General features: G+C 38.9%; 1 protein-coding gene across 1 annotated transcript in view; it reads left to right on the top strand.

The window, feature by feature from the left end:
- The window catches only part of ITGA1 (integrin subunit alpha 1), a 171,019-nt gene that overhangs the window by 57,127 nt on the left and 86,331 nt on the right, over nucleotides 1-27,561 (top strand). The window contains exons 2-6 of the mRNA XM_060009511.1: nucleotides 5,643-5,760; nucleotides 16,115-16,227; nucleotides 18,798-18,886; nucleotides 18,994-19,105; nucleotides 19,717-19,844. Of these exons, the coding sequence (XP_059865494.1) occupies nucleotides 5,643-5,760; nucleotides 16,115-16,227; nucleotides 18,798-18,886; nucleotides 18,994-19,105; nucleotides 19,717-19,844 (560 nt within the window). The remainder of the gene's footprint in view (nucleotides 1-5,642; nucleotides 5,761-16,114; nucleotides 16,228-18,797; nucleotides 18,887-18,993; nucleotides 19,106-19,716; nucleotides 19,845-27,561) is intronic.

Raw genomic sequence — 27,561 nt, 5'->3', positions numbered from 1 at the left:
AGCTATACTGCTATTGATCCCATCTAGAGTATTTTTAGTTTCATTTATTGTGTTGTTCATCATTGCTTGTTTCATCTTCAGTTCTTCTATGTCCTTGTTAAATGTTTCTTGCATTTTCTCTAGTCTATTTCTAAGATTTTGGATCATCTTTACTATTATTATTCTGAATTCTTTTTCAGGTAGACTGCCTATTTCCTCTTCATTTGTTAGGTGTGGTGGGTTTTTATCTTGCTCCTTCATCTCTGTATGTTTTTCTGTGTTCTAATTTTGCTTATCTTACTGTATTTGGGGTCTCCTTTTTACAGGCTGCAAGTTCGTAGTTCCCGCTGTTCTTGGTGTCTGTCCCCAGTGGCTAACGTTGGTTCAGTGGTTTGTGTAGGCTTCCTGGTGGAGGGGACTAGTGCCTGTGTTCTGGTGGATGAGGCTGGATCTTGTCCTTCTGGTGGGCAGGTCCACGTCTGGTGGTGTGTTTTGGGGTGTCTGTGGACTTATTATGATTTTAGGCAGCCTCTCTGCTAATGGGTGGGGTTGTGTTCCTGTCTTGCTAGTTGTTTGGCATAGGGTGTCCAGCACTGTAGCTTGCTGGACGTTGAGTGAAGCTGGGTGCTGGTGTTGAGATGGAGATCTCTGGAAGATTTTTGCCGTTTGATATTATGTGGAGCTGGGACCAGTGTCCTGAAGTTGGCTCTCCCACCTCAGAGGCACAGCACTGAGTGCTGGATGCAGCACCAAGAGCCTTTCATCCACACGGCTCAGAATAAAAGGGAGAAAAAGAAAGAAAGAAAGAAAGAAAGAAAGAAAGGGAGAAAGAAAGAAAGAAGATAAAGTTATTAAAATAAAAAATAATTTTTAAGAAAAAAAATTTTTTAAAGAAAAAAAAACGGACGGATAGAACCTTAGGACAAATGGTGAAAGCAAAGCTATACAGACAAAATCTCACACCGAAGCATACACATACACACTCACAAAAAGAGGAAAAGGAAAAAATCGTAAATCTTGCTCTCAAAGTCCACCTCCTCAATTTGGGATGATTTGTTGTCTATTCATGTGTTCCACAGATGCAGGGTACCTCAAGTTGATTGTGGAGCTTTAATCCGCTGCTTCTGAGGCTGCTGGGACAGATTTCTCTTCTTTGTTCTCACAGCTCCCAGGGGCTGAACTTTGGATTTGGCCCCGCCTCTGCGTGTAGGTCGCCTGAGGGCATCTGTTCCCGCTCAGACAGGACGGGGTTAAAGGAGTAGCTGCTTCAGGGACTCTGGCTCACTCAGGCTGGGGGGAGGGAGGGGTACGGAGTGTGGGGCGAGCCTGCAGTGGCAGAGGCCGGCGGGACGTTGCACCAGCCTGAGGCACGCCGTGCGTTCTCCCGGGGAAGTTGTCCCTGCATCCTGGGACGCTGGCAGTGGCGGGCTGCACAGGCTCCCCGGAAGGGAGGTGTGCATAGGGACCTGTGCTCGCACACAGGCTTCTTTGTGGCGGCAACAGCGGCCTTAGCGTCTCATGACCATCTCTGGGGTCCGTGCTGATCACCGCGGCTCGCGCCCGTCTCTGGAGCTCCTTTAAGCAGCGCTCTTAACCCCTCTCCTCGCGCACCAGGAAACAAAGGGGGAAGAAAAAGTCTCTTGCCTTTTCGGCAGGTCCAGACTTTTCCCCGGACTCCCTCCTGGTGGTGCACTAACCCCTTGCAGGCTGTATTCATGCCGCCAACCCCAGGCCGCTCCCTGCGCTCTGACCGAAGGGTGAGCAGACAAGCCTCTCGGGCTGGTGAGTGCCGGTCGGCACCGATCCTCTGTGCTGGAATCTCTCTGCTTTGCCTCCCGCACCCCTGTTGCTGCGCTCTCCTCTGCAGCTCTGAAGCTTCCCCCCTCCGCCACCCGCAGTCTCCGCCTGCAAAGGGGCTTCCTAGTGTGTGGAAACTTTTCCTCCTTCACAGCTCCCTCCCGCTGGTGCAGGTCCCATCCCTATTCTTTTGTCTCTGTTTACTCTTTTTTCTTTTGCCCTACTGAGGTACGTGGGGACTTTCTTGCCTTTTGGGAGGTCTGAGGTCTTCTGCCAGTGTTCAGTAGGTGTTCTGTAGGAGTTGTTCCACGTGTAGATGTATTTCTGGTGTATAATAGCGAGACATGTATGCAAGCAAAATGTCTATGTACAGATGAATGGACAAAGAAGTGGTACATGTACACAATCGAATATTAGCCATGGAAAAGATGAAACAATGCCTTTTGCAGCACCACTGATGAACCTATTCTGTTTAATGAAGTCACATGGCACCCATCATCACCAATATAACGTGCCTGCAGTTGGAGGCCTCAGTTTCTTGCCACATGGATCTCTCCTTAGGGCTGCTTGAGTGTCCTCATGACATGGCAGCTGGCTCACCCCAGGATGAGTGATCCGGCCCGCCGTCCCCACGATTGTCGCGGCTTCGGCCGCTGGGGCCCCTCCAGAGCCAGCAGCCTCAGTGAGGCCGCCCTCCCCTCGGGCTCTGGGGAAGTTCCGTGACGGCAGAGGGAAGAGACCCCGAGCTGGGAGTTCCAGCTCTGCGGAAACGTGGGCTCCGTTCTCTAGGATTTACTTTTGACATCTGATTATCGTCTATGTTTCCCAACATTTTCACCCTATGTTGCCCCCTAAAGCCACCTCGGTCTGTTTGCTCTTTTTTTTTTAACTTTGATTAAGAATAAGTATGACAAAAAGAAGAAGTATGATTTTGCTTTACTTCCGGTACATAAAGTTCCAAGACAACTTAATATAACAACATGAACATTGAAGTAAAAGTTATGGGAAGCTGCTTTTACTGTGTATGTACTCCTTTAAATCAAAAGAACAAGATGTAAACCTTTTTTATTTATGTCATCTCCTGTGCTTCAGTCTCCTTGGTGTTTTAACATGAAAGAGGCTGATTTACAATCACTTTGGGCAAATTGCCTGTGGAATTCTGAGGACAGGAAATGAAAAAAAGTGCAGCACACACCCCTGGACATTCCACACAACATGTAGAATAAACAAACAGGCCCCAAATAGGAAACCAAAAGCTCTTGGTCTTATGTTGAGGAGCACCATGAATGCCCTTTGGGAAAGCATGTATTAAAGATGATGAAGTTCTGGGAAAACCCTTCAAGAGGGGTGAAGTTGACCCTGATTAAAGGGTCAACTTCCCCCTTATGTCTAAAGTATGGTGAGTAGTTTTAATGTAGGTAAATTCTGTTACCTGCATCAACATTATGAGAGAGGAGTACCATATTACAGACCTGTACTTCGCAGACCTTAACAGGAGTCTGGTTCTCTGGGGAACTTGTTGCGATGTAGATACTGATTCAGGAAATCTGGGGAGGGCCTGAGATTCTGGATCCCACACAAGCTCCCAGGTGATGCAGTTGCTGCTGGTCTGCAGGCCACAGTTGGTTTTCAGGCACCTTCTTCAACAAAATCATTGGTGGTGGTTTCCTGCTCTTTATCTATAATACAGTGGTTTTCAACTCTGGGTGATTTTAGCCCTAGGGTAAATTGGCAGTGTCTGGAGACATTTTTGATCTTCACAACTCAGGGGGGCTGCTAACATCACATGGCTAGGGCCACAGATGTTGTCAGCACCCTACAATGCATAGGGTAGCCCCTGGTAACAAAGAATTTCCTGACCCAAAATGTCAATAGTGCCAAAGTTGAGAAATCCTGCTGTAGAAGTACTGTTTTGTGTATCTCTCGTATCAAAAATAATCTGTTGAAAGTGTTCCAAAAAAACTGTGAGGAAAGAGTAGGAACATGTACTATTTAGTTTGGAGTAGAGAGTGAACAGTGTTTAAAACTGTCTTCAAATATATGAAAGGCCATTATGCAGAAGATGGTAACCAGCTGTTCTCCATCATCCTTGAAGAATGAACAGGAAATGTACATAAACGGACTTCTGCTACCCATCCATTCTTTTTCTGCATCTTCCACGCCAGCCAGGCAAATCTCTCCATGATCTTGCAACCATATTTGTCCCTATCTGTATCTTATTACTTGCAGAGACTCTCCCAAATCCTTGGGACATATTTTCCTCTCACTGCCAAGTTGTATCTCTCCCTCTCCTTAAAAATCTAACTTAAAATTTCCAGCTCCATGAAGTCTTCCTTAACTAAGATGACATAGTTTCCAGTTCACTTCTATCTACCACTGGCCCACTTTCTCCTTCAATGTATTATCTTTCATTCTATGAATATGTTATTGCCCACAAGGAGCTGTGCTAGATTTTGAGGAAGGATAAGGAAGATGAGTAAGAGAGTCCCTGCCTTTAAGAATTTTCCAGTCTAGGGGAAAAAAAATCTCACACAGGTAACTACAACATAGATAGTATTTAATAATTATTTCTCTGAGGGATTTTTTTAAAAAATAAAAGAAGAGGGCTTAGTAGTTAAAAGATTATTTCCAGGTGGGGAGATCAAAGGAAGACTTTATAAGTAGGTATACAGAAGTATCTTTTTATGAAGAATAATTTTCTGTAAGTTATGTAAAATTTTGTGCATCAAATAAGCATTTAATATTGTTACCAAAATTTGAAGGTTATTAATTAGAGCATGGAATGAGTTGGAGTCTGAATTTAGACTGTACTTATGGCAGAGTTTACAGTGAATAAGGAAAGAATTTTTTTTCTGTTTACACGTAGCTATATATCATGGTTTTAACAGAGAAGAGTGAATTTAATCACCTCTGAATATACCTTATGATGCTGTGTGATTTTATAAGGGCGTACTCTTTGGGAAGAATTTTTAGTTACATCTAGGAGGGGAATACTTTGGAACTTCACAAGTATGCTTTAAAAACCAGTACCAGAGATGGAATTTGGCACCATCCATTTGAGATAATTTGGCACCATCCAGAACACTTTCAGGAGAGAATCTCACCTATAAAAGATTTCCATTACCTGAACTACAAAGAAATTGAAGAGATTTAACCCTCAATGAATATGTAGTGTGTGCCAGACATTGAGTAAACTCTTTAGATATATCATCTAATTTAATCTCAACAGATTAACCTCTCAACCTGTGAGGCTATCACCACCAACAACACTAGAAGGAGACGTCAGTGCTAAGTATAAGCTTCCACCCACTGCTTGATTCAGAGAGGGAAGCAGAGCAAATCTCGAGCCTGCATAAGCCAGCTCTGGGTGGAAACAGTCAGCTTGCCTTCCCTTTCGTAGCAGCAAGGAGAAAGCTACCTCTTGAGGCTTAAATGGTCTGCTTGTATCCTCCGTTGTCAAAACAGGAAAATGAAGCTGTTTACATTTCATAGTGGCCATGGTTTGCTGTAGGGATCACTACTGGAAAATTATCCGTGACTGCATCAGTCATGTGTGAGCATGAGTTTCTGCCAGCTCCTTCCCACACATTCTGAAATCTTTAGTTCTGGGAAGGGTACAGATACTGAATTACTATGGGATTTTGTTTGAATGTTAATACCTATGTTCTTCAAAGTCATTATGTTGATTTCCAGTCAGTAATACAGTTAACATTGCAGACCTTTCTTGTTCCCATTCTTTGAGTGTCATTGCTCTTTTTAATAAGCGCTCAGCTTTGAATGGTAACCTCAAGAATGCCTTCATAATTCAAAACATAGTGGAATCTTAGTTAACTCTATGTAACTGGACTTTGTTTTCCCTCTTAAAGTTCTAGGCTTCTGCATATCATTCAATGTTGATGTGAAAAACTCATTGACTTTCAGCGGCCCAGTGGAGGACATGTTTGGATATACTGTTCAACAATATGAAAATGCAGAAGGAAAATGGTAAGTTAATGGGTTTTGTTGTTGTTGTTTAGTTTTCTTACAAGGTAATGGAAAATATTATTTGGTTACAGTTCGTTTTATGAATGAGACTTAGGATGAATCGTTTATGGTAGGAAATGCAGTCTAATCATTTGGTAATGGAAACTGAAAAAGTGAAAAAGGAAAAATTCCTTGGCAATATTAAAAGACATGGTTAGTGATTCTGTTGAAACCTGGGTTGACCTCAAGGAAGATCCTTATCCAAAATAGTCATTGTTTTGTAAGTATGTTATTCTGGCAAGAGTTCTTTAATTGTTCTCATTTTAGCATGGCTGAAATTCAGCAGGAGGTATTGGGAGGCAGATGAGATCACTTCCATAATATAATATTGGGCTTATATTTTTGGTGCTTTACTGACCTACTGAGTTTGGTCTATTACTTATAATGAACCTTACTGAATTTCTTTTATACACTTTAAAAACCCTTTAATATTGGTTAAGTTCACTTTAGTATGTTTTTTTTAAAGCATATTTAACTTTTGAAAATTATACAAAATTATTAGAGTTCTTTTGCTTTATATTTAACATAATTTTTAGGGAGTCTTTTTTTTTTTAATTGGACCTTGTAGAAAAAGAGAACAGGAGTTAAACTTTGCTTCAGTTTAGTAACTTAAACTAAACAAGCCCACTTTTCTAGGGACTACAGTAATACAAACAAAAATGGATCTATGTCTATTTGGAAAACAGTGAGCTATCTCTCTACTATATTTCACAGATGAAAAGATGTGACTTTTCGATATTTCACTTTACCTTCTAGACTTGCTTAATTTGACAGTAATCCTCTAAGTAGTATCAAAGTAAGAATTTGAGTTCTCACATTTTTCAAGTACAGATATTGTATCCTGGGCATAAACTAAAATTTGTGGAGGTGCTTCACTCTTCTTCTCTCCCTATAAATATCTCAGATAAGACATCTAATAATAGAGTATGAGTTTTTATATCCTCTGTCTTTCAATCCTATGCTCTCACTTTACCACCCACCTCCTTTTTTAAGGTTAAATGGATAAAGTCATCCCTCTATACACCAATTTTATTCTTTTAGGCATTATGTCTGCAATTCAGGGAGTTCTACCTCTGGGAGAATAATGTGAGTGGGCCAACTGGTCAAGCTTCTCTTTGTGCATAAGCTAGAATAAACTGACACTCAGTGCACGTTTTTCTTAAAAAGCTTAACTTTTACATAAAACACATATTACAGTGAATTTTCACTTATTACTAATAGTTACATAAATTTTAAAAAGGAATAGCAAAACTTAAAGTCTTAAACCACCTACTTAAAATGAACTGCCTTTTTAAAGAATAGTCAAATAACAGTCAGCCCTTCCTATTCACAGGTTTCGCATTCGCTAATTAAACCAACTATGGTACCAGAGTTGCGGTGGGTGGACTGTACCAGGCCGTTTTATATAAGGGACCTGAGCATATGCGAAGTTTTGTAGCCACTGGGGGCCTGGAACCAATCCCCCACGGGTGCCGAGGGATGACTGTATTGTTAGCAGATTTTATGAAAGTCTGGTTTTCATTCTCTGATAGTGAGGAAAGCCTGTAAGCTTCCTACCTCATCCAGTCCTGTCTCTCTGATTTTAGGGCAGTCTGCTATCAGAAGCCCTGAATTAGCTGAATGAATCTTAGTAGAGTAAGAAGGCATTCATATTTCCTCTTGGAACTTTAGTGCACCCATACGATTTCTTCAATTCAAGAAGGAGGAAGTGATGCTTGATTCTTAAGCTGAATCTTGAAAGATGACTTACCTTTCAATAACATCAGAGATGTCACTCTAAGCTGGGAAGCTACATAAACAAGGGCATAGACCTGAGGATAAGTGAGAGTGTTGGTAAGCAAACAGATCTGACGTTGGGATGATAGAGGGGAAAGACCTTAAAAGCCAGACAAAGGAGCTTGTACCTAAGTAGAGGGTACTGAGAAGCCATTATAGGTTGTTTTATGAAACTTAGTTTAGGAAATTATGTATAGATTGGATTGGAGAAAGGAGTGCCTGAAATCGGGGAAATCCACAGGCAAGCAAGGACAGCAATCTGCTTAAACAATGAGGCCTGGACAAGGAGGGCGAACTTCAATGCAAGAATAGTGTACCCGAGATAAATGTAGGTGAATAATTAAATCTGAGTGGAAGTCTGGGAATGGCAAATGAAGGTGTAGGAGGTGTCAAACACATTCCAAAATGTCTACACTGGATTACCGGGAGGTGGGTAGTCATTCAGAGACAAATGTACAGGAAAGGAAAATCAGTTTTATCAGGAAGTTGATGAGTATGGTTTTAGACAGCTTGAGTTCAAGGTAATGTCTAGGTACTTGGAAACTTCAAAATGGAAAACAGAAAGAGGGAGAAGTTAATGTATTAGGGGACATGTTTAGAAAGCAAGAACTGGTTTGGGTTCCCGCTTGCAACCCTGTGCATTGCCCAGCATCCGGCACAGGACCTTAAGCATAATATGCACTCAGTAATGCACTCCACTCAGTTGGCTGAACAACTGAATCTAGTTTAACTTCCTGTCCTCATTGGTGAAAAAACAAAACACATAAAAGAGTAAGGTTAAAAGTGACTCTCTCGTAACTATTATCAAAGCAAAGTGTTGGCAAGTATGTGGAGAAAAGGGAACGTTCGTACACGTTAGTGGGACAGTAAATTGGTGCAGCCACTATGGAAAACAATATAGAGGTTCCTCAAAAGAACTGAAAATAGAGCTACCCAGTTCTGGGTAAATAGCAAAAGGAATTGAAATCAAGATCTCAGATATCTGCATTATTCACATATTCACTGCAGCATTATTCACAATAACCAAGACTTGAAAGCCATCTAAATGTCCATTGTCAGGTGAATAGATTTTAAAAATATGTTATATACATACAGTAGAATATTATTCTGCCTTAAAAAAAGAGGAAAAATTTTCCATTTGAGACAACATGGATGAACCTGGGGGACGTCTTGCTAAGTGAGATAAGCCCGATGCAGGACAAATACCACATGACTCCACTTATATGAGGAACCTAAAATAGTCAGACTCGTAAAAGCAGAGCACAGAATGGTGGTTACCAGGGGTTCAGAGGAGGGGAAAACAAGGAAGCATTAGTCAAAGGGTACAAAGTTTCAGTTAAACAAGATGAGTAAATCCTAGAGATTTACTATACAGCACAGTGCCTATAGTTAGCAATACTGTGTTGTACACTTAAAATTTGTTAAGAAGGTAGATCTTAAGTTTTGTTCTTATCACAAAATAATGATAATAAATAACAACAACCACTACTAAAGAAAGCAGGAGGAAACTTTTGGAGGTGATGCATATGTTTATGGCATAGATTGTGGTGATGGTTTTAAGGATGTATACTTATCTCCAAACTCATCAAGTTGTATCCATTAAATTGGTACAGCTTTGTGTATGTCTTTCATACTTCAATAAAGTGTTTTGTTTTTTGTTTTTTTTGCGGTACGCGGGCCTCTCACTGTTGCGGCCTCTCCCGTTGCGGAGCACAGGCTCCGGACGCGCAGGCTCAACGGCCATAGGCTCAGGGGACCAGCCGCTCTGCGGCATGTGGGATCTTCCCAGACCGGGGCACGACCCCGTGTCCCCTGCATCGGCAGGCGGACTCTCAACCACTGTGCCACCAGGGAAGCCCCGTTGTTGTTGTTGTTGTTTTTAAAGTGACTCCCCTAGGGAAATATAACTACTTGGGGCCAGAGCAGAAAATAGGGCTCGAGTCTCTCCACTCCCAGTCTAGGACTGTTGTCCTTATTAGAACTATATTAAAAAGTAAATGTTGATAATAACTGTATCTGGCGTATAATACTTTACATTTTAATATGTGTGTGAGAGTTTGTGAGCATTTGAATGTATATATGGATATCAGATACTTTGATTCCATTCTGACATTCCATATTTACAATGATTTTATGGAAAAGGTGTGAAAAATCAGGGAAACAAAAACAGTGTGGTCAATTGAATTTAAAAGTAAATAAACTACAAAAATCTAAATGTCCAAATCTTTAAGGATGACATGGTAGCAACATACCATTCTAAAGAGATCCAGGCACTGGTCATGCAAAATAAATTTTAGTAATATGTTTGGATATTCTGTAAGTGTTTATAAAATCAGGAGGCAGACTTATTTTAAGAAATGGACTATGAAATAATTGACATATTTGGGAGAACATGAATTTTGTTATTTAATTTTCTCCAGAGGTGGGAATCTGGAGATTATTTTTTTAATTAAAAAAAAAATTTTTTTTTTTTAAATCATCCTGACCCATCTTACATCTTGCTGAAGTATGCGTAAAGGAGTACTTGTATGCGTAAAGGAGTACCCATCTTACATCCTGACCCATCTTACATCTTGCTGAAGTATGCGTAAAGGAGTACTTGTTGACCCATAACAAGTGCAGTCTGTGTATTTGAAAAGCATTAGCTTAAATCTTTGGAAAGAGTAAACAGTTAACAGAAAAGGCGGCCTATGCCCCCCTTTATGTTTCAGAAGTTTCCTGTGGAGTACAACCTACTTTATATCTTTGGCTCGGAAGCCACATGTTTTTTCAGTAGCAGAACACATTTACTTCTGATTAAATTCAGCTGTTGTTCATTATGATTAGCATGAGCTGGAGCATCCAAGTAACTGCAACGTGGTTCAGAAGAATCACAAAGAATACAATTGGTTTAATAATTTTGCTTTGAAGAGAAGAAACTCAAATGTGCTCAGCATTGCGCAGCCTTCCAGAGTTAGTGGTAATCACCAGTATAGCAGGGCTCTGCCAGATGGGAAAAAAATGAGATGCTGGCGTGGGACTTTCCACTCTTTGTTGTTCTTTGCTTCCTTCCTTCCAGCGTGTGCACCCACCCCTCTGAGTGCTATCTAAGCGTCCATTCTTAGGGGCTTCGGTGACTTCAGTGGGCCTGTCTTTTCAAAATAGATTCTCATGATGCAAATACTTCCCTAGCCAATCCCCAACCCGATATATATCAAAATGTACTGGCTTCATGCCTTTACCCTAGAGGACCCTGCTTTGTGCCAGGTAAGGTTTACTAGTGGGCTCAAGTGACTGATGCCCTGTTTCCAATGTATGTGTGTTTTAAATAAAGCCTATTCACGCTTGGGGTGAAAAGACTTTTTAGAAGTTTTATCAAATTTTCTCTCACATATTTTAATATAAAGTTTATTTTAAATTGCTTATAATATCTTTTGAAGTTGAAATTTCCTCTTTGCCAAACGTCAGTTCTTTGGTTCATCTCATTTCTACCCCTCTACCTTTCATGACTGAAAAGCACAACAGCTCATGGGGCCACTGTATAACTTCATTCTCTAAGACGACCAAACACTCTGTTGGTTTTTGTTTTTTTGTTTTTTAATGCCTGGCAGGAGGTACTTGGCACTCTGATACAGACTTTGGCTTGGAGATCAGGAAAGAGTTAGGTGAAAAGAAATAATGTAAATATGAGACAACAATCTCCAGGAAACTATCTTTTACAGAAGAAAAACATATAAATATGAAACAGAGCAGTCAGAGGCCAGCTACCCTTCAAATAAATATAATAGCAGTCATATTGACAAAAATAACTATTATGAATAGGAAGCATTTCTCAGTTTATTAAATTTTATATTTGGAGCTTTTTCATGGAGAAGAAGTGTTTCTCTCACTTTGATGACCTTTGAGTTCATCAGGTGTTTCTCTAGTGATCAATAATGAGACCCAGAACATTCTTTAATCCTCAATCTGCATACAAATCATTGCAATAATATCATATAAAAAGCAGAAATTTAATACAAATAAAATTTAACGAGTTAAAGCAAACTTGCATTAAAGTTTAAAGTAACAATATCCATCGTTCATGAAACAATGTGCTTTGGGTCTTCACCTTGACCCTGTGTGTTTGAGTGAGTATGACTGTTATCCTCATTTTCTAGACAGGAAGCTGGGACTCAGAGAATGAATTGCCAAAGGTTAAACACAGCGAGTGTGACAGGGCCAGGATGTGGAACCCCAGCCTTATGCCTTCAGCCAGTTTGCTCCTATAACAGCAAGGATTCTCTACAGCCTTGACCTGTGGAAATGCCTGCTGTGTCACCCAAAGGCATATATGGTATTCTGCTTAAGCAAAATATCCAGCCTCTAAAGTGAAAAAAAAAAGACTTCACAATTAGCACCTCTTAGCTGGTCACATGAATGACCAGGTATTCCTTATTCAGATTCTTAGAGCATTTGATGCAGTCATAATTTATTCATTCAATAAATATTTATCGAATGCTGATTTTTATATCTGGCTCTGTTAGAGTCACTCAGGATATATGAGTGAATGAATAGGTGAAAATTCCTGCTGTTGTGGAGTTTATATTCTATTGGGGATGGAAAAACAAAAGACAAATAATAAACTTAATAAACAGGTAGGTTATATGTCAGAATGTAATAAGTGCTGTGAGAAAAAATAGAGCAAGATAGTGGGGCTTGAGAATACTGAAGATTCCTAAAATTCCATAAACTCTATGCTGATATTCTTCTAAGATCGTGTCATTTTTATGCAGCTTGGGAAAAGTGAGGCTTTCTTAGGATTAAGGGGTGGGATATATTCCAGAGTTGCATGTTTGATGTCAGAAATACACAAATTTGTTTTATATTCTACGTCCTTTGTCCTGCTTACCCATTCTTTATCACTGATTCCAACTCTCAAACTCCCTGTCTCAGTCCTAGCCTACTACACTCTACCGTTTTCTGAGTTCTCACACCCCAGGCTTTACTTATCCAGAATATACAATAGGCCATGGCTCCAGTTGCTATATCAGGTTATTTCCAATTATCATCATACTCTAGAGGTTTCTATTGGCCTAGAGTTCAAATATAAATTCCAGAACCTTTCCTTCAAAGTCTACTGCTTGCCAGTCTCAACCTTCCTACTCCAGGTTATACAGAAGCTTTATGCTGTGTTCCAGTCACCCATACTTCCTCATTACCTTCCATTTTCAGTCCTCATGCTCCTGTTTCCACATTTTTGCCTGGGATATCTGTGATCTCTCTTGTCTCCTGCCTTATAACCTGATAACTTTATTATTAACATACTGTTCAGAACTCACTTTTTTATAGATTGTTCTAGATTTTCCCCAGTTAATGGTTCATGTTTTCCAGCTAATTAGTACTCCTCCATACACTTATAATTTGTTCTATTCAGATGATGGACTCTTAGAATTGGAAGGGTCTTTGGAGGCCTGGAGTTTGCGGCATGTGGGCTCCAGTTAGGTGCACAAGCTCAGTAGTTGCAGTGCGCGGGCTTAGTTGCCCCGCGGCATGTAGGATCTTAGTTCCCCAACCAGGGATCGAACCTGTGTCCCCTGCATTGGAAGGTGGATTCTTTACCACTGGACCACCAGGAAGTCCCACATCCCTCTTTAAAAGCTTCAATAGTTCCCAACTCTCCCCTCCATACAATAAATCCAAAGTTCTTAAAGTGCACTGTAAGAACATATGTGATCTGGACCCTATTTACCTTGCCAGACTCAAGTTCCACTCCAGCTACCCTGAGTTACTTGAACTTACCGAAAGAGCCATGTGCATCCCTTCTTGCTTCTAAGACTTTGCTGAAACTGCACCAAGTTCAGAACTATTCAATATGGTAATAGAACATTTATATTTTTGCTTCTCCCCTAAGTTTTAAGCAACCTTAAAAATTGTGTTTTATCCATTTTATATTCCCAGTGCCTGGCATTAATGCTGAGCATGTAGGATTTTCTCTATAAACATTAATCAATCTGTCTAGTCTCAACTTAAGTACTTTCATAACATATCCACTACTTTTCTCCAAACTGTTTTAACTATAAAGCTTGTTTAATCAATCACATTACAAAAGGTTTTGAAAAATTGGGGAAAAAAACCTTAAAGCCTAACCATAATTTCCTTAATAGAATTTGTTTTTTGGTGTACTCCCTTTTAATCTATGTTCTACATAGATAGAGTTGTCCATCATCTGAAAATATGTATATAATAATAAAAAGAACCAACACTTAGCACATGTTATAAGCCAAATACTGTACTAAGCATTCTATATACATTAGCTCATTTAATGTTCATGATGATCGTGTCAGGTAGCTACTCTTATTATTTCCATTTTACAGACGAAGGAACTAAAGCACAGAGGATAACTGGCTTGTCCTAAACCATACAGCTAAGTAAAGGGTAAAACCATGATTTGAACTCATGAAGTCTGGCACCAAAGTTCATGCTATATTTTATGGAGAGGATTAAATTACTTAGGACATGGAAAACACTTAAAACAGTGTTCTGCACATGGTATAAATTCAATAAATGCTGGCTGTTTTTATCATTGCTGTTATAATAAGTACATTGAATATAATTTGGTATCTTTCACTTCAAATTGTCATAGGTTTTCAACAAATTAGGTAGGTTTTTACTTTAAATTAGGTCATCACTAATTTTTTATCCTACCATGCAGTCTTATTAACTATTTTTTTATGACTGCACAATATTCTATGGAATGAACCTACAATAATTAATTAGTCTTGCTGTTGATCACACTTCTTTTAAACTTTTATGATTATATATACCACTATAAGCATTATATCTTTATGCATTAAGCTTGTTTCCTTTAATTTAGGTCATTTTTTTAAGATAGATTCCCAGAAGAATTATGCGTTAAGGGGTTTGAACATTTTTATGGTTATTTATGTATATCAGAAATGGCTTTGCAGAGGCATTATATCACAACTATGTTTTAGGGAGTCTGTTCAACAATTCAGTATTTGCAGTTGTTGTAAAACTTATTTCCATAATACCAGCTTTGTCCAAAGGACTTACACAAAATAAATCCCATCCCTTTTCAATATGACAAACTTTCAAATTTTGAAAATTTTTAAAAGGAATGCCCAATCCACCTGCACTCCTTCACAACCTTTCAACTCTCCTTCAGACGTTTTTTTCTCCATGCTAAACGTCCTCAACTTTCCCTCAAGCATCTCTGGTCTGACAAAATTACCAGAATCTTAACTATCTGAGTCATAGTCTCCTAAATACATTCCATTGTGCCTATGTCCCTCTTAATTTGGAAATTCCAGACATGGCCCGACAGTGCAGAGCACAGAGGGGCTATCACTCTCCTTGACCAGGGCATCTATTTCTAGCAATGATGCCTAAGGTCACATTACCATTACCATTTTTGGCACTAAAATACACTGTTGACTCATGTTTTCTTGCTGTCAACTAAATCCTCCATGACTTTTTCACACGAACTTCTATTAAGTCAGGTTTCCGACATTCTGTACTGATGTAGATAATAGTACACAGTTAAGTGAAGTTGTTTACATAGGTTCTTATTAAACTTTACTAGTTCAAGTTTCTTGTTCCAGAATGTTGACACTTCTGAATGCCCAAATTGGTATTTTGATTTACTTGATGAGTACCTTTATGCTTTCTGTGTCTTCACTTAAGTCATTAACAAAGGTATAGCCTAAGTCAATCCCAAGTGCAGTCTTATGGTATATAATTAGAGTCCTTTGGTTGCTAGTAATGTGTCTTTGTTTTTTTTTAAACTTAATTTAATTTATTTTTTATACAGCATGTTCTTATTAGTTATCCATTTTATACATATTAGTAATCAGTGTGTTTGGATATAGCTGTTTAGCCAGCAATGAATCAGCAGCTGTGGATCCCAAAAAGTACCTTAACATTCAACCATATTCACCCATCCTGTTCCTGAAGATATCATAGGAAACCTTGTTAAATGGCTCGCTAGGACTAAAATAAATCATGATTATGTTTTTTCCATTAATTATTATTAGACTGATTTCATACTTCTGTCTAAAAAAACAATAAGTGATTTTAAACCTGAGTCTCATAACTATCCTTATTTTAAGTGCCTACAAACTAGTATATACTAATATTAAACCTTATGATATAATGTTTATATTTCCTGACCTCTCTATGACATTATCAATTCCTCGTGGGAAAAAGTCATTTATACTTCCATGTGTATTTTGTAAATTAACACAGCAGCAGGCTTAACCAATAATTATGATTCAGCCCCCAAATTAAAAAAAAAAATGTGTTAAAGTAACATATAATACAAGAAACTAAAATATTCTCAAGTCTCTCTCCTATATATTTTACTGTTTTTTAATTTAAATCAATCTGCAATTTGAAGAAGACACTCTGCTTATTTTAGATAACATTAAGTTACTAACTGAGGATGGCTATCTAATTATGTCTATGGGAGCTACGGTCAATCGTCTTCGAACTAGTCATACAGTAACAAAAATAAAATGTTTCTCATTATTCAAAAGTGTTAATTGAGTTATTTAATTTCCAGGGTGCTTGTTGGTTCTCCTTTAGTTGGACAACCCAAGAACAGAACTGGAGATGTCTATAAGTGTCCAGTTGGGAGAGGTGAATCATTACCTTGCATAAAGTTGGATCTTCCAGGTATGTAAAGTCAAAATATTAAAGTCTGGGGCTTCCCTGGTGGCGCAGTGGTTGAGAGTCCGCCTGCCGACGCAGGGGACGCGAGTTCATGCCCCGGTCCGGGAAGATCCCACATAACGTGGAGCTGCTGGGCCCGTGAGCCATGGCTGCTGAGCCTGCGCGTCCGGAGCCTGTGCTCCGCAACAGGAGAGGCCACGGCAGCGAGAGGCTCGCGTACCGCAAAAAAAAAAAAAAAAAAAAGTCTGATCCTAAATTATGCCCAGCATTCTCACTGAAAGTGAATTTCAACCAACTCAGGAAAAGATTAGAAGGAATCTATAAACATTCTTCCATTTTTATTATTCAGATTTACATAAAATGACATTTTGATGCCTTCTGCCCTTCATTTACTTTAGAAATTCATCATAGAATATCTATAGATATAGAAGGTCTTACTAGTCTTGTAACTTGTAACCACCTCCATTGTTCAGAATCCTTTGTAAAACCAGTGGTAACATAAAAAGAACTCTTCTAAATAAACCCATCCATCACATTTCCTCCACAAAATTTAACTTAGTGTTTGTTTTTTTTAAAGAAAATAACATGAGAAATATAAAGTTAAATTTTAAAAAGAGAATTGCAAAAGGTAAATTTATATTGAAATGTATGTATTTGATAGAAGTATCAGCATAGTTAGAACATGACTAGAAAATTCCTACTAGAACTATCCCGGAATTGGAAACCTGTCAGTGTTCTGTGCAATATTAAGTACCATGGAAATGACTCATCCTCTTCAGGTTTATTTAAGATATTGTATTTTTCAGTTCTCCTTTTTTTCAATTTCCTACTTGTTTATTATGAGCATTTGTTTCTTTACATTCAAGAGCATAACTACTTTAATATGTCTTGCCTGATAATTCCAACCTCTGTTATATCTCAACATCGCTTTCCACTTATTACCTTTCTCTTGAGGTTAGGTCATATTTTCCTGTTTCTTCTTATGTTTATTAATTTTTTATTGTATCCTGGATTAAACTCTTGAGTTTTAAGTGTGGAGATTCTAGATCTGTTATGTGCTTTTGAAAAGTCTTAACTTTTAGCTTTAGCAGGCAATTTACTTGGCTGAACTCAGTTTCCAAACAACAGTGGGAAGCAGTTAAAATCTCTATTCAATTCTTCTAATTTTTTAGCTGGGCTGTGTGACGTTTACCCCGCACATGTACAGTTCAGGTCATTCAGATGTTTGGAAAGAATATCTGTATATACTCAAACTCTCCTTTTGTGGCTCTACTTTCCAAGATACCCCCCACTTCACTTGGCACTGCTGTCATTGCCCCATTCTCTGTCCTCTGTTTCTTCTAGACAGGAAGACTGTGAGGTCTATCTGAGGTTTAGCCACTGACTCAGGCCTTCCCTTAGGGGAAAACAAACAAACACAAAAACAGGAAACTCATCCAGTTCTAATCTCTTCTTACAAGTATAGACTCCCTTCCAGTTTCTGCCTGCTCTTGGTTGCTTTACAGTGCCTTCAGACGGTTGTTTCATACATTTTTTTCCCCTTTTCCTAGAGCTTATAGTTGTTATTTGCAGAAGAGTTGTTCTGATAAGAGCAACTCCTCCATTACTGGAAACTGGAATAGAGTTTTAACAGTAGTGTGAAGATGTTGGCTACACCGAGAACAGTACGGAAGTTTCTGCTGTAGTCTCTCATGTCCCAGGAATGCTCATCCTGTGTCAACGGTAGTATAAAAAATTCTAATCTAGATTATTCAAGACCAGTTCCAGATGCTTTTAAAGCAAACCAGACTGGATTCTGGGACAAAGACCAATGCTCAGATTAGGAGGTGATTGTGACCTTTCAGGAATCTCTGCTTCCATTCCATTAAATCTACATGTAATCTTAAGGTAAGAAAAACTTCTAGGCATGAACAGTGAGACAAATCTTTCCTGAACTTGAGTTTTGCCACTTTCAATTATTTTAGCGCTCTGCTAAGCAGGGTTTAGAAGCTTTTGCCTTTCCTGTCCAATCTTTTTTTTCTTCTTCTTTTTTATTGTGAGTGAGTGGAACTTCTTTTTGCCAGGTTGGCATGCTTTAGGGCTCAACATTCTTATTTGTTCTGTCAGATGTAGTCCCTTCATTGTGTCTTTACCCAAACTTCCTGACCACTGCTCTAATCTTGCTCCAGTTTTCTTTGTAACCCTCCTGATGTCCCTGTGATGGTGAAACTAATGGTCAAAATCTTGTGTTTGAGTTTTCTTTTCTGGCCTTCTACCCATTTTCCTCCTTCCTGCCAGAAATCATGTTTCATCATTGGTCATATATAACATGTAGATGTAACATGTTGGATGATTGTATAAGTTTACTTTGCATCTACAATATTATGAGACTAAATATTTTATTTATTTTAGTTAGCAAAAATATGTGAAAAGCTATCCCATGTTCTCATTGCCCTGATAGTTTACAGTTCAGCAAAAGTATGTGAGGCAGTGATCCAGACAAAGTTTCTGAGACAAAAGCCAGAATGTTTTAATGAGAAGACACTTAATTTTACTTTGTTTTCCACCGTCATAAACGTTTCTTCTATTTTTAGTTAATACATCAATTCCCAATGTCACAGAAGTAAAGGAGAATATGACATTTGGATCAACTTTAGTCACCAACCCAAATGGAGGGTTTCTGGTAAGAAAAGGAAGAGTCAAGATAGTTAATGAACCAAGAATTATATTACAAATCTTTATAAAATCTGTTATATAATTTTTAATCTTATGACTTTAATTTTTTAAAAGGCGTGCGGGCCCTTATATGCCTATAGATGTGGACATTTGCATTACACAACGGGAATCTGTTCTGACGTCAGCCCCACATTTCAAGTCGTGAACTCCATTGCCCCTGTACAAGGTACAGATTTTATGCAATGTTTGTGCAGTGTTTGAAAAGAGTAAGCAATGAATGAGACATATATATACACGGGAGCATACCAAAAAGCTTGAAGTATTTTCTCGGCTACCAGCATTACCAATTTAGGTAAATGTTTGCTTTGCCAATATATAACCAAACCTCACTGCTATTTTGGAATTGATGTTAGTGTAAATAACCTTTACAGAGTCATGTCTAAACATCAGAGCTAAAGCTTTCACATTGTTTTTATTTAAAGGGTGAGTTTCTTTGAGAAAAGTAACCTCATTTGAAATATACACAGAATGAGAACTGTATAGAGAGTTCATATTGAGAAAATTTCCAAAGATAACTCAGAGAGTGTTAATTAAAATTAAGTAGGTATGGGTTTCACTTGATGTGAATCCCAAACCAATTGTTACTGAATGCAAAGAGTATTTCTTATCACTCTCCTTCTGATTTAAAAAACTCTTTTTTCTGATTTTAAAAGTAATGTGTCCACTTTGTAGGATATCAGTTCATCTTTTAAAATGAGTTCCTTTTAGCTGCGAAAACATTTCATATACCTCTAAAGATAGACACCAAATTTGCACGATTGAATCTTTTTCTTGCAGAATGCAGCACTCAGCTGGACATAGTCATAGTGCTGGATGGTTCCAACAGTATTTACCCCTGGGAAAGTGTTACAGCTTTTTTAAATGACCTTCTTGAAAGAATGGATATTGGTCCTAAACAGACACAGGTAAGGCTTCATGTTTTGATTTCTGTTGTCCTAAAGATACAAATGCATGGAGTTTTAATGACAAATTCTTCTGAAAATAAATTAATCAATAAAGCTAAAATTTAGGATGAGCTTTGTATTCCATATCCCTGTTCATATTCCTGCACGTTACTGGCAGGCTGTTTATTTTCTAAGCAGAAAGTATTATGAAAGCTGCATTTTCAATGCTCTGAGAAAATATCCCCTATAGATATCTATAAAATCATACTTTAATTCTTAATTATGAAATAAGCATAGCCACCTTTGGTAATATCAGAGCAGGGTTTCAGAATTTGTAGAAACGATTCTGATATGCCATCATAGTGTCTTTTCTCCTGTTGTACAGGTAAATTAGGAATTGGCCACAGGATACTGCTGTAAGTCTATTTTCGCCTATATTTAATAATTTCTTTTCTTAAGTAAAAAGCAAATGCTCCAGGCTTTAGCTGCAGTAAGTTGAATAATTGGGTGTTTTTCTCCCCGTGAGTCTCTGTTTCTAAACACGTCCCCCTTTATTGCCACTAAATAAAGTGGAACTTCTCACATGGCTCTTCCACTTTAGACAGTGCGTTTGGGTTTAATCAGTCTAACGTTCATTAATATTATATGGCCACATGGCTTAAAATATGGATAAGACGCAATGGATAATAGGAAAATTAAACGTCAAAGTGAGGACAGTGCCTTGAGGGTAGGAATTAACACTAGAATCAGAGTCAAAAATGGCTGTTGCAGAGACTGGGGACCTCAAGAGAGCACAGGAGACAACTGGGCTGCACACGCAGTCCAGTGTTCTTTTCTTTTTCTCTGAGAGCTCTACTCTTGGAAAAATTTCTGGGACACTGAAAAAGTTGTATGACTGCATTAATATTTGTCACACCTGCATTAAAATTGGGATATATGGGCTTCCCTGGTGGCGCAGTGGTTGAGAGTCCGCCTGACGATGCAGGGGACACGGGTTCGTGCCCCGGTCCGGGAAGATCCCACATGCCGAGGAGCGGCTGGGCCTGTGAGCCATGGCTACTGAGCCTGCGCGTCCGGAGCCTGTGCACCGCAACGGGAGAGGCCACAACAGTGAGAGGCCTGCGTACCGCAAAAAAAAAAAAATTGGGATATAAATAGACACACACATCTATATACACATATATGCATGTGTGTTTATACCTATGTATACACACACATACATATATTACATTCATGCATATGTACATATACATACATGTATCTGTATATATATTTTTATATTTTTGTATCTGTGTGTATATATATTTTTATACCTTTATGTTTTTTTAAATATGTAACATAATTTTATTTTATAATATATATTTATATAACACATATTTAAAACATATATATCATACATTTTCCCAAAAGGATGGTAGTTGAAAATTGCAAATTAGAACTCAAACTTCAAAGTGAAATGTCATATGGCTGTATTCCAAGGTTGAGTGGATCTCTTTAGAGAGCTAGGTGAGGGGTAATGTTGTGTATATCCCAGTGGACAATAGGGAACTTCTTGAAATCAGAGTAAAATTATTATACGAAATTGTACTTTTCTTATAATCATATCACAAAATGTCAGTTTTCCTCGATGCAAGCTTCTTATCTGCAGTCATCTTCCCAAGTGGATTGCTGGAAGTTTGGAGAGGATATTATCCTTCTTCTTGCCACAGAGCATCAGGTGGCCTGCATCCTTTAGAAGACCACTCAGAATGGTGACCTGCTCCTCCTTTTTGTACAATACGTGTTCCACCCTTTTCCCTTCTGAGAACTTCTCTCCCTTCTTCCTTTCCTCTCTTCCCTTATCCTTTCTCTCCGTGATCAATAAGATTTCATAGAGCCATAAAATTATAGCTGGAAGGGGTCTTAGAGGTCATTTAGCCCCAAATCTCAATTGATGGAGGGGACCTGAGAAGCTAATTGACTTGTGCAAGGGTCTCTTGCTTGTTGATGGCAGATTTGAACACACAGCTCTCCAACTGCAGTGCAGCTGTCTTTCCTTTCTGAGACCTCTACTTCTAGAGAAGTTTCAGAGCAGGTGCCTCTGATGTCCCTAAACTGTGGTCTCTAGTCCTTTGTCCCTGTGCCTCCTCGGCCAGCCCCCTGGTTGGAAGCAGGCCCGGACTCTTGGTGCTCTGTTGCCTGCACTGACATACCGAAATTCAAACTGCTGATCACAGGTCTTCCCTCTCTCAACACGTTCCCCACAATGAGTTTTCCTCCCTTCCACCTGTTTTATCCACCCCATTTTACCTTCTTATCCAATCCTTTCTTTCTAAACCTAATGACAGTCTTGGAATATTTTAAAGTTTGTATTCTTTTTTAGTCATCTGAATATTTGATTTTACTTTTAAATTTATCTATTACACTATAAAAATTAATGTTTTTGTAGCTACTTGTGGAAATTAGTGCAGCTGTGACATGTTTGAAGTTTCTCCACAGCTTCAGGAAGCAAACCTACAAGGCTGTTTTAGAGGGATAATCACTGCTTCAGTGGAGATCTATGTGCAGTTTTGTAAAGAAATAGCTAACAATCAATTGCTTATATACTCAACCCATTCTGCTGCAGTTTTGATGTTTCCATCTATGAGAACTATAATTAATTTTACATTTCAGTAGTGAGAGTCCCAATAGAGGAGCCATTCTGTCCAGCACCAGTGGAATTCCAGGCTTCCAGAGTGGGCTTCGTGGAGTTTATGTCTTTCTGGGAGGAAACAGTGGCTCTATTCAGAGGAATGGGGATGATCCCTGGGGTCTAGATGCTGCCAGTGAATGAGAGGGACACAAACTTACTCTGAGAAGAGTCAGGTCACATTTCCTTGGTTCCATGACCCCATTCCTCAAAGAGGAAGATTTCAGAATGCAGCCCTGTGCACTGAGTCATTTGTAGCATCTGCAGATGAGCTGCTTAAATTGCTGAGTTTTTATGTCACATTTTGCTTGTGTCATTCATTATGGAGCTTAGCCAGACTCATTCATTCATTTATTCACTTGTTTTTCCTGAGGATTTACTATGTACCAGGCTCTGTGTGAGGGCTTGGGTAATTGTGGAGAATAGACAGATACGGCCACTGCCTTCATGGAGCCTCTGTAAAAAGCAGTGTTTCTCCAGATGTGGCTCGTGGAATTCCTCCTTCTGAATCCCAGAGGTACTTGGACTGGACCGCAGACTTTAAGAATCAGAATCTCTGAGGGTGGGGCTCCAGAGCCTGCATTTTAAGTAAGCAACCCACATGATTCTTAAATAGGTTAAATTTGAGAAACAGTGGATTAAATGCATTATTAAATTGATGTGTGTGGTGTGTGTGTCTGTGCTATGCTGCACCCTCCAGATGACAGGGACCTCAAGACTGAAGCCTTTATATCTCTTTTTATCCTTGTCAGTGGCCAGCCCAGTGCTCCGCTGTGACATAGTGGCCCTTTAATGAGCACCTGAAGAATAAATGTGTGTATCATAATGAATGTATTTTTGTATTTTTCTCTGATAGGTGAACGTTTAATGAGACTTTTTCTATAACTGGCATTTTAGTATTCTTTTAAGTATATTATTTATATGTTAGGCTTTAGTGTTTATACTTTAGTAATTTCTAATCTTTTTCTATGTTGGTTTAAGTTGTATTAATGACTAGTTTCATAAGTAACTCTCTAAACAAAAGGGATTGAGAAGGACATTTACTAAGCCATCACTTTTGCCAAACTGTATTTAATAGTGTTTTATGTACAACACATTTAAATACCCTTTAAATTTGACCTTCCTTCAGTGGAGTCAGACAAGAAATTCATTCATAGAAATTTGGAAAGATACTTTCACTTCAAAGAAATGCGTACTAAAATGTATGATTTTCTTTCATGTGGTCTTACAGTAATTCTCTCGAAAAACATAGACAATTTATTTTAACAATCATTTTTTTCCTGATTTATTGATAACATAGTTTAAATAAGGGTTTTTTTTTGTGTTTTTGTTTGTTTTCAATTGAAGCACCCAATCCTGCCCTAAGATTGGCAGAATTAACTTCTGGAATTTTTCCTTCCCCTACTTAAATATAAAAATGAATTTCAAGAGATACTGCCCAGAAGAAGATGCAAAGATGGAAAGTTATAAGCTAGATACAGGACTCTTTAAACTCCTCACCCATATCAAAGATATAAAAGCATTAAGAATGAAGTTGACAGATTTGTGAAGTGGATTTCTCTGTAGAAAGAGCCTAGTGAGAAAGGCTTCAGTGAGATCATACAGTGAGATTGGTGTGTGTCTATGAAAGTTGGGACATGCAATTGATGAGTGTCTGACTCCTGCCTGAAATATCTAAAGGGCAAGATAGCTGTCTGGCTGCTGACGGGCGAGTTAAGGCAGTGGGATTGGCCTCACACCCAGAGTTGTCGGTACAAAGAATGTATTTCCCATGGATCATTCTGGAATCAAGTTAGCTCCTGTCCACAGAATCTCCTGGAAGTAAGTGGAGGCCTCTGCACAGAACAGCCGAAGCTATCTCTGATTCCTAGGGACCACAGTAGTGAGATGCATTCACTCAGGCAAGGATGCAGGTGAAGGGAGATCTCCAAAGAGCCCACCAGAAAGATAACACCTGTTAGCACCTACTCCATCTTAGGACAGCACCAGTCAAGTACGAATTTCTGTACCCTGTATTTATCTTCCCTCCCTCCATCGGTGGAGATGTCAGATATTATAGTCAGCAATCTGAGAGAAGAGGGGCAGAGAAACAAAGAAACAGCCAATCATGCCCCTTCCTCAACTACAGGCTTCTCACCTCCCATAAGCTTTAGTAAGGGGAGGAGAGAAGATTTAACTATAAATCAACTTTGATATTTTGTCTTATTGATTTTGTTTTAGTTTAGGTTGAACCATATGAAATTGTTGCTATTTGATCCTTTTTTGACCTACAAATACAGCACTTTCATGTGATACAACCTAAATTAAAATATAGAGCTTTTTTTAAACAGACATTTTAAAACTAAAAATAATAAAAGTCATAAGACATTTATCTTTCCATCCAGTGAGAGTAGAAGAATTTCACCCTAAATAAGTTTTAAAGGGATCATGGGCCAAAAAAAAAAATTTACATTCTAATTATACCTCATGAGTTCTTATTTGTTATATCGATATTAATTACAATTATTCACTTGATACAAAAGGTAAAGATCAAATATTATGGCCTACTTTCTGCAGTCACAGATTTTTCATTTAGTAATTGCAATTATTGGAAAGGAGTCTCAAAGATATGGAATGTTTCTGGAAGTAATTTTCACCTCCACAGCAAAAAAAAAGAAAGGGGGAAGGAAGGAAGGAAGGAAGGAAAATAAATTTTAAAACTTTCATTAAAGTTTCCATATGACAATTAGTATACATTAGGAAAATGCAATGCAAGTGACAAAAACATTTACCCTAAATAGTTACTCAGAGTTTCTCCCATGTTTCTGTGTGATCCCATTAACACTTTTTGCAAATATAGTCAAGGAACTTTTGCAAACCAGTTTTTTACCCAAGACAGAGCAAAGGCTATAAAATTGTTTTGTAAAAAACCACCTATAAAAACAAACCTGAAACACTCTGAGCTTGCCATAAAAGATACGATGGTATAAACATTATGGAGGTCTGATTGATCCTCGATACCTAAACATAACATTGCTTTTAATAGTAAATGAGAATGATATAAATATGCCATATACAAGTACATTACCCTAAATAAAAGCAGTAAATTGTGAGGCTTGATATAAAAGTGAAATATACTAATGGAACAATGTCTAGACTGTTCCTATCAAGAGTATAGCATAATATTAAACCAGGCAAAATGAAAGAGGGAAATTAATTAAATTTTAGGAATATTATTTATCTTTCTTTTTACGACACATTTTATGGCCATTTCCCTAGGAGCCTAAACTATGAGGCTCCTAATAGGTTAGGCTAATAGCCTAAACTATTCACTGTTTGGAGGTCTGACAAGAAACCTGTCTGAGCTGTGCAGCCGTATCCTTGTCAGTCAGGCTGTCGTTTCTGAAAGTGATGTTGTGAATGTGGTGAATCTTCTTGCTCACTAGCGTCCTGGTCTCCGTTGTCCTCTACCTCCATTCATCACTCATCTGAGTTATTTTTCCCATGTAGAGTCCAGATCATGGAATTTCCCTGAATAAAAATCTCCTATCCTTGCCTGTGGAATAATACCCAAGCTCTCCAGTGACTTATAAGATGTTCGTCACCTAGTGGCTGTCATTCCACTGTCTCCTGCCTCCTTCCCTTCTTGCCCTGTAGCCACTCCTACCCTGGCCTTCCCTGAACACATTGCTCTATGCTCTCATGATTCTCTCTGCCCGGAAAGCCCTTCTCCACCCAGGCCCCATGTGCGAGGTAAACTTCTGAGACTCAGTTCAAGCGTCACTTTCTCTGTCCTTTTCTGTGGTTATTCCCCCCACCCTTCCCAAGAAAAATCCCTTCCCCTCCATATTCCCACAGCATTTACACACCCTTCGTCCACTGCTCTCATCACTTAGTGGCATCGCTTTTTGTTTCGTGAGTGCGTCTCTCCTGGTGGAATGTGAATTCCACAATGACAGCATTGTGCCTTAATCCTTTTATTTATGGAATACAGTTCAGTGTTTCCTGCATTGCCTAGCACATAGGGGGCAAGTCATTTATGTTGGAAAAATGTAATTTCTGTAATTTTTAATTTCTCCTTGTGTTAAAAATCATTATTGTACTGACCACCATCTCTCACTCTGCTTCATGAAGTCATTGAGCTAGAAGGGACTTGTTTGTGGGGGACACCCCAGATTCCCCTTTACATTGTGTTTCAGGCTTTTCTTTGCAGGTGTTCAACACATCTAGCCCCATTCACCGTTGGTCCTGATTTCTCCCATAGTCTTCCCCATTTTAACATCTTCTAGCCTTACATTTTTGAGCATGGGTCAATTTCATTGCAGTATCTTCCATCAAGCAAGAGACCAGCTAAAGATATCCTTTTCTTAGGACCTACATCTTTTTTTTTCTAATAAATTTATTTATTTTATTTATTTATTTTTCGTTGCATTGGGTCTCCGTTACTGCGCAGGGGCTTTCTGTAGTTGTGGTGAGCGGGGGCTACTCTGCATTGCGGTGCGTGGGCTTCTCATTGCTGTGGCTTCTCTTGTTGTGGAGCACGGGCTCTAGGCGCGCGGGCTTCAGTAGTTGTGGTGCACGGGCTTAGTTGCTCCGCGGCATGTGGGATCTTCCCGGACCAGGGCTCAAACCCATGTCCCCTGCACTGGCAGGTGGATTCTTAACCACTGTGCCACCAGGGAAGCCCAGGACCTACATCTTTAATTTACCGACTTTATTTGTGTTTCTGAGGAATCATTTCATCTACCTGTGAACCAGTCCTGTTCATCCCTCTCCATAGTGACAAAGGTTAAGCCAGGTTTCAGCTAACACAGCCTTGAATGGTTTGTGTTGACAGTTGATTTGGATTGCAGCCTGTATTACCACCACATTCATACTCTCATTTAATTGCAGTAGAAGCACGTTGTAGGGCAGGGCTTTTGCACCTTACTTTGGTAAAAGGAAACATAAAATGACGAGATGCAAAGTCTGAGCTCTTATCAGATTAAGCAACTGTGTATCCTACAGAAACACAAAAAGCTTTACTGTGCTTCCCTGTCATTACACCCCTAAAGAAGCTATTGATTGGATAATGTTAGTTGTTGAATGAAA

Source organism: Delphinus delphis, chromosome 3, assembly GCF_949987515.2.
Source record: "Delphinus delphis chromosome 3, mDelDel1.2, whole genome shotgun sequence".
In the NCBI taxonomy this organism is placed as follows: Eukaryota; Metazoa; Chordata; class Mammalia; order Artiodactyla; family Delphinidae; genus Delphinus; species Delphinus delphis.
The sequence above is the reverse complement of the archived record's forward strand: the minus strand, read 5'-3'. Positions and strand labels throughout refer to the sequence as shown.